The following is a 20,768-nucleotide window of genomic DNA, read 5'->3' on the forward strand; positions in this document are numbered from 1 at the left end:
AGGGAGGGTAGGGTTTTTCCTTGATGAATCGAAGGAGGCCTAAGCATTTCGAAAACTCATATCATTCATCGGTAAGTGGAGTTGGTGAGAAGTTCACTTGGTGACTTTAAGGTCACAATTTCTAGCCCACTAACTACAAAATGCTTGGGAGTATGGTGAATCCCTTACCTCCCCTCTTCTACTCTCAAGCGTTGACCTGTTATTGGGTTTATATGTTTAAGAGAGCAACAATAACAAGTTAACACAATATTTTGAAGTTCTGATTTCAGATATGGTATATAAACACTTAAACCAAACCTTAATAATGTCAAGCAAAATATCTGAATCTTCCATTTGATCATTGACAACAAGTACATCATTCTTCTGAGTACAGATTAATATCAGCAACTTGTACAATTGACAAAAAAAAAAAAAAGAGTAAAAAGAGAGGACATTATACACTACTTATCTTGAAGTGTTTAAGAACCTACTTACCCACACACCAATCAACTAAACACACAAACAATTTTGCTAATAAATATAAATCACCCCTGTAAATATAAGAAATTTAAGAGCTCTAAAAAAAATCGTGTATAATTAACCTAATTCTGATTTACCTGCAGCTATAAACACACATACAATGCTAATCTAGGTAGATCTAGAAAAAAAATGTTGATCCTTTCATGACCTTCAGTCCTGTACATGTTTCGGACGCAAGCTTGGGCACTGAGAATGAATAATTGCCACTGCAATTGAAAAACATTGCAAAGCTGACATAAAAGAAGGCTGGAAGCTGATGAAATACAAGCCTTCACGTATGTTCACCATTTTTATTGGGGGCGTTATCTGAGCAGAGCCCTGAAAGAAAAGTAATGGCATGTCAGTTTATCTCGACAATTTTACAGGTGGAATGCATGATGATCAAAAGCATGGAAATACAAAATTTTGAATCAAGAAGTTCAAAAATCATGCATATCAATATATCATAAATGGAGATAGAATATAGCTCAGGAGATAAACTTTTGATCAACATGCATCTAAACACACCAAAAAAACAAAATAATGTAAAAACTGAAAATCAGTTTACAATTCAGCTTCTTCTGGAATATTCACGATTCAAGTTAATTTTATCTCGGGTCAAATACATAGAATAATGTGTAGTCTACTAAATGAAAATAAAAGCTCTTGTCAAACATGGTCAAAGAAAGAGCTACCAACAAGGGTAAAAAGGCTAGCAATGTTTGCAAAATTGGATTAATATTAGTTTCCAATGATTTCAGGTAATTAACAAAATGCAACAAAAGTACATGATTAAATAAGCTAGTCATGTTTGTAACAATACGGGTTCATTTGTGTTCATAGGACTTCATACCATACAAGGTTTATGTTGTCCTCAGGTAGTTTTAGATCAAGTTTTGCCTTCTTGTGTCTGAAATTACCAAATCTTATAGGAGATGTCATGTAAATGATGTGATATAGAAACTAAAAGGACAAATGATCACATAAAAAGGCCATCTAAACCCTCTAAGCGTCTTACCTGTCCATAAGCTAATGACTAAAAAGCCCACATGAGTAACACTAACCTAGAATTAAATCTTCTTAAGACATTCATCACCTACTTTATGGCATGTACTGTGGAACCTTTGAAGAGATTCACTGAAAGATTTAGCCACAATGAGGTATATGCATAAGAAAGCATCATTTAATGGGTAAAAGGTCATAGCACACACCTCTGTGAACATCTCAAATGATTTGCAGTCCTCCTGTGCCTCTGAAGATGGCCAACCTTCTTCTCTTTTTGGCTTTGCCTTAAGGATTTTCAGAGGGCAACCGATGTCCCATCCACCACAATCACAGTTCCCACCTGATCTCCATCTGTCTATGAGATTAGTTGGTCCTCCGTTCCTCGTTCTTGGCCCACCGTGAGGACCAGCAGGCACTATAATATCCATACTCGTAGAACAATCCCCAACATTCCTCAGACAACATTCAGGAGAGGCAGAAGCTTCTGAAGAAGCAACATTTTGCTGGCTCCCAGCTTTCTTGAGAAAGTTAAGGCCCCAACCTCCAACTTTTTTCTTCTGATGATCTTCTTCTTGTAATCGGGCTTTCACAACAACTGCAGCCATTTCAAGATTTGGTAAAAAATCATCTTCTGAAAGATCAGGTTTGCATTCTTGATATGAGTTCCAACATGCTTCTAACCCCTTTTCAGGAGATAAATCTTCAGGAATAGCACTTGAGCCACCAAACAAAGAGGGGGTTCTCTGCTTAAACGAATGACCAGCCTTAAACACATCCATAACCTTCGACAATTTCCTACTTCGCCTACTGTTACGGGAAAAGGTATGAATCTCTCTGGCCTGATTTTCATTAGCACCAACAAGAACAAACTCAGTTTCCATAATTCTAGAAGTACTCGAAGAAAGAGAAAAGGCTGTTGAAACCTTCATCTTGCCTATTAAATCAGGCTCACTGTAAGATATATCATACATTTTGGGGCCAGTTGCTTTCAAATGAAAAGAGTAGACATAGTCCAGTGCCTTATCATTGGTTACCTCAACTCTCCATGCATTTGCCACATAAACTTCTTTCTGGTCATCTAAAGTGAAGGTAAAACGTGGAATTCCGTTATCCCATGTAAAATGAAGCATTCCTTGAGAACCAGATGGAGAAAGAGAAGATGCAGAACACTGATCATTGAGGACAGATCCTCCACTTCTTTGTACAGAATCTGATCCATACCCCCGGTTGCTGAGAGCTGAGGATTCCTTTCCAGGCTTGCGAATGGGACTAGCAGTTAACCTGCCAGGAGAGCCGTGGTAATCTGAGGGAATGCCTTTTTTATCTTTAAACAAGGTATTACCTCCAGGTCTTGCATTATGATCTAAAATACCTAGTCTTTGAAACAAAGGGCTCCTCAATATTCTCATCATACTACTGCTTCCCATAACAGAACCAACAATATCTTCATCTCCAGAACTCAAATCTAAATCTCCAACCCCAAGGGCCATTGGATAGTCAATTGCATAGCTTGTCACATCTAAGGAACTTCTTCCCCCAACTGATGCATGATCAGACACAAATCCCAAATCCAAAGAACCCAAATTTACAGATAAAGAACAAGGAGCTCCTTTCGACGCATTCATTTGCATGAGTTCCAAACAATGCTTCAAATACTTCTCATCTAAACTTACAACTTGCTTTGGGATTTTAACCCCTAAGCCACGATATCTTCTGTGAAACAGCTCTTGAAACCAGTTTTCACAAGTTTCTGACTGCATCAGCTTTAAAATTAGTGTCTTTCCAGGTTTTCCACCTTTGACCAAGGTCTGTGCTTTAGAATCCGACATGTACAAAGCACTTTGATCAGCTGATCCTTGGATACTGCTACAGTTACGCAATAGCTCTCCTTCATTTTGTTCATCTTTGTATCGGTCAGCACAAGTGTGCTCCATGCTTAACTGCACTCAATCAAGTTCATTCGGGAACGACACAGATGTCTCTCTTTCCTTCCCAACTGCACCAGTTGGAAAACCAATTTAAGCCTGTTTCCTTTCTAGGTCAAGTCTATCAAGTGAATCTGACATGGCAATATAAAGTTGTTGCATCAGTAAATAATCAAGAGGATGAATCTACAACTAAATAACACATTACATCACACACACACACACACACACACACACACACAAAAAAAAAAAAAAAAAAAAAAAAAAAAAAAAAAGTTACCAAAATATTAAATCTAATGCTAGTTCATTTCAAAACAAAATAAGAGTTAAAAGACAGAGAGCCACAGAAGAGGAGCAAAAGATTTGAATGAATAAGCATGCAGAGATGGCCATGTAGCTGATTTACCAAAAAGCAAGCACTAGCCGGCCCGATATCCTAATGACCGTTAGACAAAATTAACAAGCATTATATAGAGACTTGCCAAGATGGTATGAAGAAAAAGGATTACACCCCATCTACAATACATTGTCACATATACTACTTTAAAATGTTCAGCTTTCCAAACATTGAATTGGTTTATAATTAGATTTCTCGGTATGACATGATTTAGAAGTGATAGAGCGAGGATGAATTATTACAATTCGGGGTCTGGTAAAATCAAGTCACATCCTTAACTACGACGAGTTGAGAGGATAATGTGACAACAAATTCTATAACAAAGGATTAATTCTAATTATGGGGCCAGAGTCCAGATCAGAGAGCAAAATATTCATAAAGGCAATACAATCAATTGGTCAGAAACAATCAAGTAGCACACAAAGTATGGCTAAAGGTCTCAATGTATAGAATGATTTCATGTAATTGTAACTTGTAGGACCCGAAGCCGGATTAGGGAACACATTAAAGTAAACCAAATCATAAGGCAGTGCAAAAATGCAATCAGTAGAACAAAATTTATCAAGTAGGTCTCAAAGTATGAATTTCTTAATCCTGTTCGGAAGACCACATGCAAAATACAATTCATCATATATTAAACAGTAAAAAAAATTATTCAGCTGTTAAGGACCATTAATATCATAAGCCAGAAATAAGTCAAATAACAAGTATATAATTCAAGCAAAAGCATATACTATAACAAATGGAAGATTCAGAAATTTTCTAATGCATAAATAAGTCCAGTCTTCAGAGGTACAATCCATTAATGCTCAATATACTAGCAGCATAATCGAATCTCGTCTACATAATTGCCCTTTGTAGCTTTTGCTACACCAAGAACCACACAACAACAGCCAAACATAGCATGAAACTCAGATTTACCACAAACATACCAATCAAAAGAACAGCAACTAAGTCAAAAACTAAATTCAAGTCGTTTATCAAATACTAGTCAATAAAAACAGAACTAACAATCCAACTGAGGAAATAAAAGCCCAAAAAAAAAAATCAACATTAAAATGAATAAGATAAGTGAACAAGAAATTATCACAAAACAGAGAATCAAAACATTCCCCACTTATAAAAATCAAAACTTTAACAAATTACCTTGAGTGTAAGATCCAAAACCAAAAACCCAGATGAAAAAACCCAACCAATTCCCAAAAAAATTCACAACTTTTTCATCCCTCAAACTTAAAAGTAACCGCCCACCACCTTCTCGATGAAATGCTCCAATGAAAAAAAACTGTTGAAGAAGAGATAGAGAGAGAGAAAGGGGAGAAGAAACTAACTGAAAATGGGTAATTAAGGTGCTACAAATCGTAAGCCACGTTCTTAGTTGAAAACATACAATTTTATTTTTGTGCTCCAAAAAAAAACTAACTTGGAATCCAAAATTTCCAAAGGACCCACCTAATTTTATAGTACTTCCGTCCTAATTTAATTGCCCTATTTTTCGATTAGTCGTGTTTTAATTTACTTGTCTTATTTTCTTTTCTTGAGTTGATTTCACATTCACTCATCCACTCATTTTATTACTCTATCAGTTGATATTTTACTTGTATTATGAATACAGCGTGTAATTATGGGGCAAGTAAAATCGACCAGAATATAACGAAGTATTTTCATTGGCCAAGCAAGGACTTTGGGTTATTGGTAAGCGAGGACAGAGAAAGAGGAAAGTCTGAGCTGTTGAGCACACACACATACAAAAGTCTTGAGTTTGACTGAAGCTGACAAACAGGTTTTTTTTTATTTATCTTTTAATTTTTTATATTTTAATTTAATTAAATATTAATGAAAATGACTGGTGAGAGAAAGAGGATCAATGTGGTGGGGAATCGTAAAATCAGGAACATATATTCGTACAGAGTTGATAAATTTAATAAATTGGTCAATAAAATATTGTACCTTATGTTTGAGTTTTAATTAGATTTTTAGTTATCCTCGGACATTTATTACATCTTGGTTGCTTTCCTTATTTGAGTGCTTTCTTTGTTCCAACCTTCCAAATCACAATTGTTTTTCAAGATCAATGTTTCTTCATCCTAGATTCCTACTCACTTGTTAGACCTTGTGAGGTGAGTTGAAGCAAGGACCAAAACGATTGTTTAACGTTACATTTTAATTGTCAGTGATTTTAAATAATCTAATTGAGTTTAAGATATGTTCTCGATGATATATTTTTAAGTTACATGCAAATTCAATGGGTTTTTCATTGATACAATTTTCTTTGTTGGCCAAAACATTTTATTTTCAATAATATGATATATCCATATCAAATTACTTGTGTATTTTTTTCCCGATCATGTATGATTGCTATACTTCCTCACATTTAAATGGTCGGAGTTGTTATAACAATCTAAGAATTTAAAGAAATAACGGTTTATGCAATGTCAATTACTAAGTTTTGTAAGCTGATTTCCCTATTACCATTTCAGTGTGAAATAATGTGATATGGAGAAGTTGGTAAGTGTTCAATGGATAAGTTGTGTGTAAGAACTAATATAAAACCTTTGTCAAACATGCAACTACCTAAGTAATGGCTTGACTTTAAGGAGATTTCAACGCAATCTACCTCACACGATTACTGTGAGCTTGTGATAAATTTGGCACATTTTTGACCTTGTAATGTCATACTCTTAACTCTTGTCAAAATACTTCTTTTTTTTTTTCAAAAAAACTAACTCTTGTGGAAATATTTAACTCTTAATCATATCATTATAGCTTTATTAGCATAGGGTTTGGAATTCATCAAACGGATGTAAAAATTAGAATCTCAATCTAACGATAATTCTTTCTAAACATGTCATTTTTAATTTGACTCACAAGTAGAACATACAATACATTTGTTTCATCCATGTCGAATTACAAAGTTTAAAAGAGTTTTTGTAATGCTAACCTTATTTCTAATTAATAAGCCTAGCTAATCTTATACTCCAGTTAGAGTTAAGGTGCATTTTTGCCCATCCCCAGCAAACTAATTCAAATATTAAATGGGTTTGATACATACAACCTAACAACTAATTATAATTAATTAAAATATATCTAATTAAATGACACCATTACGTATACATGGTACTACATTGTTTTATTGCTTAATTAATAATTAATAATTTTTTTCGTACCATCTTATAGTTAGTAGTTACTCTGTAGCTTTTAAATCTGTATGATTGAATACGAATTGAAGTATATAATTTTCCAACAAATAAGAAGGATACAAAACCGTACACTTTTTTTTCGCATTAGATAAGCTAAAGAAGTGGTCGATTTACAACACCCAAAACAGCACAAAGAGTAAATAAACAAAATTGAAAATGTATCATCAAAAACAGCAAAATACCACATACATATCTTTAAGTTAGTTCAGGTTATTATTCAGTTTCCCATTACTCAAAGCAAGAGCAAATATAATATTTTTTGCTTGTCTTCAAATATTCTCTAAATACCCTAATTTACGGATAAATTGATACACACCAATTATAATCGGTTGATTAAAATTTTATTTTGACGTAGGCTAGGTAAATTGAACCTTGATCTAAGTTATTATTTAAAAATTAAACATTTGATTAGGAAGTTTTGTCTTTTAGAGCTGTTAAACTACCTAACTTTTGGAAAAATAATTGAGTTTCAAACTGTTTTATTTTATCTCGTTTATTCCAAGACCCTAAATTTGAATACAAATATATTATAGCCAATAATTGACAATTTGCTAAATTTAAGCAATTTAGCTCAATCATTCACACTATTCTTTATATATTTTTTTCTTGAATGTTTTGTGGAACCTCTATTTAAATTTAAAATTTGAAAGTTGATATTGATAAGATGTTAAACTGAAGTATTTTGGTCTTGAATAGTATCTTGTTTGGCGTTTTTGTTAAAACTTTATACAAGTAGGTAGTTTTGTATTTGTATATTTGTTTTGGGATGTATACTACTCGTACCACTTTGTACAAGACTACAAGGTTAGTAGGTAAGCTGTAGGCATTCTATTCAAGTGTAGTTTTCAAAAATTTAAAAACTCATCGATATGTTAAATGACTTTGAATTTAAGATACAAAATATCTGTTTATCTTATTCTCACTTATAATTTCGCAATAATTATTTAGTTTTAGAGGATTTTGTTTAAATACGTTAAATCATTAAAAGTGGGAAGAAAAAAGGATAGCACAACTTCAATTTTCAATCAAAATTAAGTTTAGATAAATTTAGTTTAGATTTTTTTTTTAGAAAAAAAAAAAAAAGAAAAAGAAAAAAAAAAAAGAAAAAAGAGTAAGTTGTGTTGGTGAAAACCACAACTCTATTACTTTCTTTCACTTGAACTCATTTGATTAAGCTTAATTATCCATGATTTTCATGTTAAATGTACAGTTGATTGGATCTGATCAGTCCGTATTCAATTATTCCTAAGTAACCCTAATAGATTTTGTAAGAAGATGAACAGAACACACGCTAAGAGTAGACAATCAAAAATACCACGGAGTATGTAATAGGTACAACCGTGCAATACACACATATACAGAATAAGACGTATAGAAAGCGACCCAAGTTAAGATTAACAAGCGAGGACAGCAGCCCATGTTAAATAGTGGGCCTTGATATTGGGCCTAATAAGAAACGAACCAAAGTTGAAAGTGTACATATTTTTAAGAAAATTACTGGGCTAGTTTTGGACTTTAGGTGTGAGTACAAGACTTACTACAAGTGAGGATGCAATTCATTTTTTGGTGTTTAGAGATTTACAAGGGCGGGGTGAGAATCGATCCCAGAAGAAAGCTCTAATCACTTGAGCTATCTCTTACTCTAATGTAAATGCGACAATTTGTGAACATGTAAATGCGGCAATTTGTGAATCAATTTGCCCTGATAACAATCAAGTACGAAGTATGAGTGTATGACAATTGATTAGGTACAAGTGGTGTATATCTTTCTCAGTAGAAAAAGAATGGTGATATCTTGATTAAAGTATATGAAAGTGTATCGAAGTAATGCTCTTTATTCAATTAGTTTTTTTTTTTTTTTTTTTTTTTTTTTTTTTTTTTTTTTAAGAATGGTGATATCTTGATTAAAGTATATGAAAGTGTATCGAAGTAATGCTCTTTATTCAATTAGTTTTTTTTTTTTTTTTTTTTTTTAAAAAACTCATTTTCAAGAACAATTGAGAATAGATGTAAAAGTTAATTGGTGCACTTAAATAGTCTACAACTTCACTGCTTTATTTACCAAAACTTTAGAAAATTCTACACCAAATCCCATAATATGGGAAAGTACAAGCATTATAATATCAACATAAATGAGATAACACAACAATAATTCCTACAAAATTACATTGTTATTTTTGCTCATTCTAAATTGCAAGAGAACTACAGTATATTATCATTACATTTAGTATTATAATATTACTTCAAGAAAATCTATTCCTTTAAATTTATTTATTCCAGAATTTGAAGGTGTACAAACCCTGATCATTTACCAAATGCCTGGCCTTCCACCAAAAATATAATTTGTGTGACTAATTTCATTAAGAACCCTTCTTTAAAGTGTTGTGCTTTCATTCAAATCCAAGATTGAATTTGTTGGTAATTGCATTTGAATGAATTCACACCACTTATATGAGCAAATATATCCGAGGAATCTACCACTTCATCTTCTTCTTTCACCATCACCTGTAATATTACTTCATACATTAGATGAGATTCACCACTTACCTAATAATAACTCGATTTGAATTACCTATCTCGAACCCAAGTTATACACGAAATAATTAATTTGACCTGATTATAACCCGAACCACAACTTTGTTTGACACATGACTTGACCCGAACTGACTTGACCCGAACTTTTCAAAGATAAAGAACTTACATCATCATAATCATCATCTTCATTGTTGTTGATGTGTCTATTATTCTCTCCAAAATCATCATTCTTTGCAAACCTTCCTCTGACTCGAGGCCGGCTATCAGCCAATGTCTTGCGGCAAGCATACTGTAACAAAGTTTACATGTTCATAATCTTTTTCTAAGGAGGAAATTCGCTAAGTAATAAAACAAAAAAAAATGAACCTTGATTTTCTTGCTGAAATTCCTTTCATTTCTTTTCTTCATGTATCTATGAATCTTTTCTTTCCTCTGTTCAACAGAAAGTTTGCCAACTTTGTAGGTTGATTCTTCCAAATTTCCTATTTCTGTTGTCATTGGAGCTGAACTTGTTGCTGCACTTCCCAATTGCGAGTTTTCGTTACTAAATGCCTACAAAAAAAACAGTCCAAAACCCAAGAAAACAAGTTAATTAATCTTTTTTTTTTTAGGTCGATTTTAATGAACATATATAAAAGACGGGTAATTCTTGGTTCATGTAGTCGAACCCATCCTTCAGGATTAAGGCTTTCGTGACTTATTTAATTATATTTTCTTTTAATTTAATGTAAAAATCGAAAAAAAAAAAAATTACCTGCATATCCCCTGAATTATAACGAGGCAATTGATCAGGGCAGAAAATTCCACTATTATCTGCTTGAAAATCCAGTTCTTTGGGTTGTAAATCCGATGCCATTAACAAGCTTCCGGCGAAAATACCGGAATTATCAGCGCCTAATCCAGGATTAAGATTCCCATGCAGGAAAGAGCTCATTGAGGGGTCAAGAAAAGAGGTAGTAGTAGCAGCTGCTGATGGGTTTAGCCTTAGGAAAGGTGGGATTGATGATAGGCAATCATCCTCGAAAACCGGGCCTAAAGGCGGTGGGACCACCGCCATGAGGGGGAGTGCTATAGGGTCAATTGTGTTAGGGTATTGGTTAAGGCTATTGCTTATTGCAACATCATTTAAGGATAGATGATGGTATTGGTCTTGTTGGGTGTTGTTGGTTGGGTTGAGGTTGTATGTAGGGGTTGTGGAGAAGGGTGGGGAGGGGGAGAAATCGATTGAGGCCGATATGTCATTGTCGATCTCTACTTGGGGGTCGAAGATTATAGAGAGGCCGCTATTGTGGTGGTTGTTGTGGCGGTCTTGAACTAAGGTATTGGCGGTTGTGGTGGTGCTGCCGGAGGTACTAGCGTTGGTAGCATTTTGATCATTTTGTAAGCTACTATGTATCTCTAAGTTTTCGGTACTAAACTTGTTCTTGCTATCTTCATCAACTATCGCGCTAGCATAGGAAGAGTTTTGGTCCTCATAACAATAACAATTGGGACTAGAAGTGACCTCGGAATTTTGTAAGGTATCAGTGAATAGGTCGGTGTCACAAAAGTCGAAGATTTGAGCGCTGATGTTGGGGATCGAAATATCATCCTACATCCAATTAAAAAAAAATTTGATGTTAATAGGGTGTAAACAAAAAGCTTCTAACACGTTATAAAACTTTAAATCACCTTCAGGTCCTTTGAGTTTCTCATGTTGAATGCTATTTTAGTTTGCGATTGAAGCTTCACCAACAACCTATATAGAGAGCTAGCCTCTCAATGCCATTCATGCAGGATATATAACACTAAAAGGCAAACCTAGGTCTTATGTTCTAAAAACATGTCATGTAGAGTTACTAATAGGCATAACATGTAGTGTTTTTATACCCCTAAATTGCAATGATAAGCAACATCTTTGTCAATTTCTATACCATTCCACATCATTGATGTGTGAACTCACCCAAACAAAGAAAGAAGATTTAATTTCCCTTATAATAACGAGCAAAAAAAGAAAGTTAAGTCCATCAAAATGATCTATTTATGGGAATTAATAGCAACTAGACTACTTATTCACTCTATCTTATGTTCCATGCAATGTGGCAAGCAAATGCAAGAACTTGATGCTTACCAAGATAAGATTAAGAAGCACAATTGTACTACCATTTTTACAAGAAAAAGAAATTTCAAGGAATATTGGAATTTGGTTTAGATGTAGCCATATAAGAAAATGACTAGACTTGGGTGTGAAAATAGAATTAAAAAGGTACTTAATTAGAAAGTCTATTTTATGCCAAAAATAATACTCTTTGTCATTTATTTTGTTCATTTATATCAATTAGGAACATCCAAGTGAGCTACACAAACTAAAAGGATCCCATAACAATCTATTGCAAAGTGAATATATGACTATTAATGGCATCAATACGCTCAAATTGCTCTTACTCTTGGCAATAATAATTTGTTTTTATGTATGCTATGATTTTACCATGCTTATTTTTATTTTTTATTATTACGACTAATAGGTTTCGAGCACGCAAACACCACCTATTACATACCACATTCATGCTCTTAAAAAAAGTTAGTAGATTAAACTATTTTATCACCTATAAAATGCATTAATTCTAAATATAATTTCAAAAATATATACTTTTCAATATAAAATTAATTCTTAATCCATACCTTTAAGACGAACAAAATAATCAAGCATTTGTTAATAAAAATTCAATGCATTGTCATTTTACATGCAACACAAATTTTTTTTTGTAAAAGAAATATCAAAATATAGGTAAATAAATATAAAAAAAAAAATGTTAATTAGAAGAATTACAATTAAGGGGCCAGAAATGTGATCATCTGTTGGTCGTGATGAAGGAAGAGGAGGAGGAGAAGAGGAAGAATGAGGTGGTGGTGGAGGAGGAGGAGGCGGGTCGATGACATCTTGCAAAGACATGACGATGAACAATCTCTCTTGGTATCGAAAAAACGATCATTTCTTCTCGAGTGAGAAAAGTGTACTAGGGCACATTTGGTTAAAAAAGAATATGTATGTTCTAGTAAAAAGATTCACTATGTTATATGTGTAATGTAAAGAGGGTGAAGAGTGAAATAGAGGAAAACACAAAGCTTCATTAGAGAGAAAAAGAAGAGAGAAAAAAACAAGTAATAAGAACCATAGAGGATTGAAGGGGAAGAAGAAGGCAAATATAGATATTTGGATGGAAATAGGCATGTCCGTACGTGAGCCGTCACCTCCTAAGAACATGCTGTGAAAAATCCTACAATTTAGCTCAACCTTAAATTCTTATCTTATAAATTGTTTATATTTATGTAATTTAATCAATTTTAGGGGGAAAAAGGAGAAATGTTTAACTAACAATCACTTTAATTAACGTTTTGATGACATGGTATTTAGTTTTTGGTGGGGAGTTTTCTTAAATATAGGATGGATTCTGTTAGAGTTGTTTTTGACGTTCTTTTGGTTGAAATTCAAAGGTCTTTCACCTCTTTTTACTCTTGTGGATATTACTTTGACTACTTTTTTTTTTTTTTTTTTTTTTTGATAAATACTTTGACTACTTTTAAGTAATAATAATATAATATCCATTCACTATTTTTTTTTTGTGCAACGCAAATATCCTTTCACTATAAAATGCTTTAATGCTTTCCTAAAAAAAAGGTTTTAGCGCTTCAAGTTGAGCCTATTAAGAACTAAGTTTCAAATATGGTAACTTTTTGTATAATATTAGCATGGTATGCCGATCATGTCTTAGCTCAACACATGTACTATTAAAAAACAAGCAACATTTATTGTCGAACCAATCTTGAATTAAAGTTGAGTCAAGCTCAAATTCAACCCAAGTTAAGTTGAGAAAATTAAGCTATTGAGTTTTTAAATTAATTTAAGATGATCGAAATCAACTAAAAAATTATTAGTGAAAGACGAGGAGTAATAATCATTATATTGTTGTCATCGTCATCAAGAAGCTATGTATGAACATCAATCTATCGATCAACATCATGTCCAATTTATTAGCATCTAATCTATTTAATTGTTTTGAGTTTTGAAATAAGCCAAAATAAGTATGTAAGACCAACAAATCAACATAATCTTCTACGTTCATATATACTCGTATTTCACTTTAATCTTGATAATGCAAGCACTACTGATGTCATAATCATCTAAAGCATATCTTTGTATTTTACAAGTTGCAACCCTAGATATGCTTCTACCCTAAGCCTACAAATTTAGACCAATTAGAATTCAATAGATGAACATGGGAAAAGCATTAATCCTAAAGGTAATTTTTACAAAGTTCAGGTAGCATATATACCAAGTACGTAGTATATATCATCGAATTGGATCACTAATTCACTTTGATATACTCCTCTACCTTAATTATACGCAACATCTCTCATCTCAAATTAAAGCTTCAACTGTGTGCCCTTTCACAGAATCCATGGTCAAGCTTAATTTTTCTAGCCCCTCTACATGATAAAAATAGACATCGTGCGTGTCAATTTTGTATTGAACGTAGAAATTAATTTCTTTTATACACATAGCTAGTATAGGTACACTAAACAAGTACTTAATTTATTTACCCCTTTTCCTCAAAAAAAAAAAAATAGGTACACTAAACAAATCTAGTTTGAAGTTAGAAAGATCCTATTAAAACGAGACTTTTCATAAGTAAACTAATGTAGTTATGTCGGTAAACTGCATGTACTTGTGTATGTTTATAGGACTCGTGTACAATAAACATTATGGGATAGATGATAGATATATAAGACCTTAGATACGTATCTATGATTAAAGCTTTTAAAGATTATTGGAATTCATAATACCAGTCAGATCAACTCTCGATCAAAAGGATTTTGCATGCTAATGGGAGACGTAATCTAGCTTAAAGTCACTTTTCTTTTGACAGTTGATACTAATAGCTTCCTCAAAGTATATATCTATCTTTAAAGCTTTCTATATACTACTGTATGTTTCAAGCTTATTGGATAACGAAAAGTCCTTTTCAAACTAAGTTTTAAATGGCATTATTTTTTAAGTATTTGTACACATTTTCCTACTGGAAAATACTGCCCAATATGTAATATTTTTATGCAATATATTAACGTTTGCACTACGAGTAGTTTAAGAAAAATAATTAAGAGACTTTATGAGATTTGTTTCAATATACTCCCTAGTAAAAAAAAAAACTTAATAGTTAATACATATTGATCTGATATGTTACTGGTTGATTTTGGCATTATAAATTTATAATATACTTCGAACAGTTGTACATAATGATTACCGTAAATCCATCTTAATCATCATTAAAAAAATAGTGTCATGTTTCTGTTTCTTTGGTAACTTCTGGTTGATTTTGGCGTTATTCGTTACAAATCATCTTTCTATTTTTTTATACAATTAACTTCCATTTATTCACTGGTGCATGAGTGCATCTACACCTTAAGATTACACAATACATAACTGTATTAAGTAAAGTATATTTTTGCTCATATAAATAAGCTTAAATCTTCCAAATGAAAAGAATATTACGAAGTATTATTTTTTGAGACGAAATGAAAAGAAAATAAAAATATAACATAGGTCAATAATGCAAACCATGTTTGTCACTTTTTCAAAACTTCACCCCACCAATCCACCATGCTTTTGAAGTTTTGATTTTACCAAAAGCCATTTTCATTTTGTTCAAATAGAAGCAAATAAAATGATTTTACCAAAAGCAATTTATGTACAAGCACAAGTTCAGTGTCAATCCAATTTAATTTTACAAGTTTGACTCGACTCATTGAAAATGTGAGAGAAGAATAAGATAATTCTTACCTTGAAGAGTGTCTAGAAGAAATTGATTATCCCATAACTTACAAATCACAAGGTCAAATTCTTACCACTAAGATTGTGTTCTGTTCACTTAATGGTCTTATTTGAAATTTTTTTTTTCTTTGATATAATTTGATCTAATTTTCAAATTTGACCAAACTTTAACAAATTTACACTAATTGTTCGAAAAAAATATCATCAAATGAGATGTCGTCGTGAGATTTGCATGTAATTTTCAAACATGAATTTTTCATAATTCTTTTAGTTACGAAATTAAAGATATATAACTAACGACAAATAAATGTATATAAAATCTTAAAGATTTTATTTGATATGATATAGTTATTTGATCGTCTTTAAAGCATGTAATAAGTTGAATTGAATATAATCTAAGACAAGTTTTGCATGATGATAGAGACATAACTAATTTAGAATAGCAATAACTTTTTTCCTAAAACATTCCAATATATCTAGACTCTAATCATATAAGTGATCACTGTTAATTTCTAGGGCGGAAGGAAGGAATAATACCACATTAGTCATTTCTTTGATGTTAAATTGACAATGCCAAAGTAGCTTATCTGATGATTAGCTATATCAGTCTTGACAAAATCATGAGCATATTAGATGATCATATTTGTTCACAACCTTAAATCCGTAATTATAGTACATTACAATTACATGGTGTGACAACTCTCTAACGAACGGGAGACGTATATTTGCCTAGAATCGAAGGGACGACGACAACTTAAGAACACACATCAATTCATCTACGAGTAAGCCGTCTTGTGACACTAATGCAGGGCTTCTAAGTGAAGATTCAATGCAAGTGATCGATTTACTTTTCAACTCGCTTTCAAATCAGATTTGCTTATAAACGGCAATTTGATCATATACAGAGTATTTGTCAACATGTACCAATTAAGTTTACGAGTTATGGATCATCCTCCATTAATTATCGACACACAGATGTACACAAACAAAAATATAATACTAACGTGTTACATACGTGCTACGTTAAGGCAATGGTATGATTTAATTTCATCGAGTCAAAATTTTGAAGAAAATTAAACTTCCTAGCTTAGTGCTCCAGCATCCGTGGATGATGTTTACACAAAATTTAGTGTAACGCAACTTTATTGAAAGAGAAATAAGAAAAAATTACTTTCTATCTTATTGTAATATAAAAATCATGTCATGATATGTTTCTGTCTACAAATATAAGTACATCACATCTTTATTTAAGGAATCATTAGAGAAAAATAAAAGTATGATCTTGCTTACCCAAGGACGAATCATATCTTCAAACTTCCTTGAATGCAAAAGGCATATTGGTCTTCTCTTACGTGTCGACAATTTGTGGATAGAGAGCACAAATTTGCATGTTGCTGTGATTCTTGTTTTTGAATTTTGTTCTGATGAAGATACTTGTTAAATGTTTTGCTCATAATTAGCCACTTAATTAGGATGCATGGGAGTAATTAAATTAATTTATTCATCTCACGTGATTATTTAAGCTTATCTCATTTTCTCCAGGATTATTATAAACAGTATTCAGTATGGAAAGTCCTAACTGTATGATAACTACGTACTAACTAGTTGTTGGGCACAAGTGATGTCCCATGTTATTATATATTTACATCTATAATAATTATTGTATAAAATTCATGATCCATCCAATGCTCTTGTTCTATTGATTTAGAATGTGTCATTTTTTATTCTCTTTGCAATTAAAGACACGCAGTACGACTTATAAGCTTAATTCAATGGTTACTTTTTTAATGTTTTAACTGTGAAATCAAGGTTCAATTCTTATATATACAATTCAGGAGGTGGCCTGATCAAGCCTTCTGTGAGAATGTTTGCAAATTACGGAGTACTTTATAGGAATTAACATGTAGCACTCGAACATGCTTGGTGCATTGGTGCTGAAATAGCTAGGTATAATATTGGCAAGGTAGCGCAATAAACTAACGTATGTAGCCTGCTAATTGCAATGTTGATTCACCTTAGTCAAAAGCCAAAACCTATAAACTAACTTTTTGTTGGTTCTCTTCCTTTGCATCAACTATCTTTTAAATAAAGAAAATTCTGAAGATATTTTATGCACCAATAAAGATCAAGAATCTCTATGATAGCTTGATAAGAAATATTATCTAACGTTGCCGCAAATGCTTACTAACCCGATACTCGTACATGCATCATGTGCGCTTGTATGTCAACTTGGTGCTAGTTTAATCTTCTAATAAACCTACACTTACATTTGCCTAATCACAATCACGTATTTAGCATTAAATCGAACTTTAGTTTGTTCTCATCTATACGCTACACAATGTAATTTCATTTCCGAAAGACAAATTAAGGTTAATTTTAATTGTGTTTAACTTTAAATCGACCTTTTTGTTGGAGAATAATATATAAGATCTCCTTTTTTGCTATATTACATGATCATATGGGATTGTTTTGTGACTCTTCCCTAGCAAGATGAAATCATTTACGAATAGTGCGCCTTTATGCTTTGATGATGTGCCATTTTTGAGCTTGCATTAGTGCTCTCGCAATCTAGGTCGATATGGCTAGCTTTGTCCAAACATCAAATTTGCTCCACTAGCACATATTGCGTCCTTGATTGATGTATTTTGCTAACATGAATTACTACTCAATCGGATCAATAGTACTTTCTGACACGGATATTGTGTTGTAATAATCAACAACATGCCTTCTGGAGATAAGAAAAGAGTACAATACTTCTAAAACAACAAGATATTATTGTGAAAGATCGATTCTTTAACAAAATATGTTGTATAACACGTAAACTATACATTATGATGAAATCAATTGAGATAATTAATTATTCTATCGTATAGCATTAGAATTATACACACAAAATATTTGTGCCTGAATCAAATCAATTTGAGTTATTATACTACAACTAGAAGGGAAATCTTCAATCTTGCATGTATTCTTGACTAGTTCCGTCAAAATTAAGTATAGACAGCAAGAATCAGTACTATTTCTAAGGATAGGGTATTTGCCCTACCAAATTCCAATGAATTACTTCGTATATCAAGTCTTGTAGGCCAAAAAAGGGGGCAATGGGTTCAAGACTTCAAGGGCTCAAGGCATAATAAAGATTCATTTGTCTGATATCTAGCTTGCTCGTTTTTTTCTTCATTGTAGTATACTGTATGTATAAGGCTTAATGATTAACACGTTATGTAGGTCTACTCTATGTATATGTAAGGCTCAATTAATTCACCAATAATGAATCATTGTACATTTGTACAATATGGAGTAATTGTAAGTCTTTTATTTGCTTTCCACTAGCCCTTATCAATTTTTACTTCACTCTGGTCAAATTACTATATGATAATTGATTATAATGTTAAAAGTTATAATACTAACTCCGTTTCATATTATGTGCAACATTTTCTAAAAATAGATGCTACACTTTATTTGCAGCAAATGTTTTCTTTCCTTTTATTGGTTGTCATTTCTCTCCATCTCTCTCCTCATCACATGTTTTTTTTTATATTTCTCTCTCCATTTACCATTCATATACAAATTTTGTCTAGGAGTCCGTGTCGATGTTTTTGTTGCACATAATATGTAACGTAGGTAGTATTTTTTTTTTAAAAAAAAGTTAAAAGTTATCAATTTTGTCTTTCGTTGAATTGGATCTTTCCAAACGAGCAAAACAAACTAGCCTAACTGCCTAAGATATACTGTAACATGAATGACAACGATACAACATGTTGTATAAATGGATTATATATTCCGATTCCTGATGTAGGACACAAATATTTCTTAAGCTCTTTAGTGTAACAAAATAGCCTTGATGTAACATGCATACAGTACAAACGTACAACCAATTGTATGATAAAATTGTTTTTTCATATACCCGATCAGCGTTTGTCTCACTAACATATATTCCTGGGCGGCATAGTGTCTATTCAAAAGTTGATATGTTGATTCCTTCAATTCAGCAAATGTGGAACTTCAAACACACACGGTTAGAAGTACAAAAAAAGGGTAAGGAATCAAAACATGAAGATAATGAAGTAATATGGTTTAAATTAAGTAGTTTCAATTTTTTGACTTGTGATTTGCAAAGGGAATGTCGTTGCACTATGCACTGGTCGACACGCGTAGAGGGGTCACCTTGGATTGAGAATCCAAGTACAAAATTACCGTACATTTATGCTTGAACAATGAACATGAATAAATAAAGGTGAGTTGAAATACTAGTAGAAATAAAAATTTGAAAAAGAAGATAGTGAATAAGCCTTGATCATCTTTTAAGTCTTAAAAAGTTAAATTTTTATACTAGTCTACCACTTAATGAGAACATTAAAAAAATCAATTAAAGAATTTACGTACAACACATAGTGTTCTTATTGGCCAAATGTGGAAAAATATTTTGTTTTCGAATAAAATTTCTCAACCTTAACTCTTATTTCGGAGGGAATCTAAATGCATATGTATCAATAATGCATTTTCTTAACATTTCTAACGGTAAAACTCGTATTAAAAAATGTTCAATCAGTACCAATGAGTAGTGTAATGACAATATGTATTTTAATTATTAATATTAATAATTGTTGAAGTTGTAATGTGATACATACATAATAAGATCTTCAATTTCTCCCTATCGATTTCTTCCAACTAATGTAGCGTTAGCCAATGGTTTCACCCAAATGCCTTTCTCCATGTCTCATTCTTTCTCTTTCTCATCTAGACACTCGAACTTTTACAAAAGCATTCAAGAAAAAGTTTAATACTACAACATGTTATGTGTTTTACTAAACACATAATAAGTGCAATTCTATGTTTTCTTTCATATTCCCTTGCTATTCAAAATCCCAGGACTTAGGGTCTGTTCTCATTTGATTGAAATGAGCTGAATTGAACTAAGCTTATTAAAATTGAATTGAACTAAAATGAATATTTTATAAGAGAAGAAAATTAGGAGTTGAATTGAACTGAACTGAACTTATTAGAGCTGAACTGAATTGAACTGAAAATAATCGTATGAGAATATACCCTTATTACTTCCTCTAACAATTTCCCATATTGTAGCAATTCCCCCCCTCTTCCAAGACACCTCTTTATTTTATACATGTCTTCTTTTGGAGATTGATTTGATAAAAGGAAAAATCTCACCAATATGTCAATATGAAACCCTGTGTGCAAACCAAACTCAGTATAAATTCCTTTAAACGAATAATTTGTAGTGAATTTGACAATATAGATCAAGAAACTAACTCCATCGAACTATGATGCGAACGAAATTAAATCTCAAGTCTTTAATTTCACCTTCAAACTTTACCAACTAAGCTAGTTGACATCCATAAACAATCTGATGTTGCCATATCACATAATAAAAAATGAAA

The 20,768-nt window shown here is 32.3% G+C and overlaps 2 protein-coding genes across 2 annotated transcripts; both read right to left on the reverse strand.

Moving 5' to 3' along the window:
* Positions 1-485: 485 nt before the first annotated feature.
* LOC145631412 (uncharacterized) lies at positions 486-5,321 on the reverse strand. The gene is made up of 3 exons (XM_081683480.1): positions 4,972-5,321; positions 1,710-3,562; positions 486-837 (listed from the first exon to the last, which is right to left on the reverse strand). Exons 2-3 carry the CDS (start codon positions 3,435-3,437, stop codon positions 670-672), a joined length of 1,896 nt encoding a protein of 631 aa, XP_081539606.1. The 5' UTR covers positions 3,438-3,562; positions 4,972-5,321; the 3' UTR covers positions 486-669.
* Positions 5,322-9,210: 3,889 nt separating this feature from the next.
* LOC145631275 (uncharacterized) lies at positions 9,211-11,483 on the reverse strand. Its single transcript, XM_081683361.1, has 6 exons — positions 11,430-11,483; positions 10,979-11,151; positions 10,315-10,900; positions 9,927-10,112; positions 9,727-9,849; positions 9,211-9,530 (listed from the first exon to the last, which is right to left on the reverse strand). Exons 1-6 carry the CDS (start codon positions 11,481-11,483, stop codon positions 9,420-9,422), a joined length of 1,233 nt encoding a protein of 410 aa, XP_081539487.1. The 3' UTR covers positions 9,211-9,419.
* Positions 11,484-20,768: the final 9,285 nt, after the last annotated feature.

Source organism: Chenopodium album, chromosome 5, assembly GCF_948465745.1.
Source record: "Chenopodium album chromosome 5, dcCheAlbu1.1, whole genome shotgun sequence".
NCBI lineage: Eukaryota > Viridiplantae > Streptophyta > Magnoliopsida > Caryophyllales > Amaranthaceae > Chenopodium > Chenopodium album.

Excerpts from the sequence above, each read along its gene's own strand:
- LOC145631412 (XM_081683480.1), bottom strand. The coding sequence starts at position 3,437 with ATGGAGCACACTTGTGCTGACCGATACAAAGATGAACAAAATGAAGGA. Across the intron at positions 838-1,709 it reads CATTTGAGATGTTCACAGAG|GGCTCTGCTCAGATAACGCC; the intron begins GTGTGTGCTATG and ends CTTTTCTTTCAG.
- LOC145631275 (XM_081683361.1), bottom strand. The coding sequence starts at position 11,483 with ATGTGGAATGGTATAGAAATTGACAAAGATGTTGCTTATCATTGCAAT. Across the intron at positions 11,152-11,429 it reads CTTATCATTGCAATTTAGGG|GATGATATTTCGATCCCCAA; the intron begins GTATAAAAACAC and ends AATTGGATGTAG. Across the intron at positions 10,113-10,314 it reads ATAATTCAGGGGATATGCAG|GCATTTAGTAACGAAAACTC; the intron begins GTAATTTTTTTT and ends TTTTTTTTGTAG.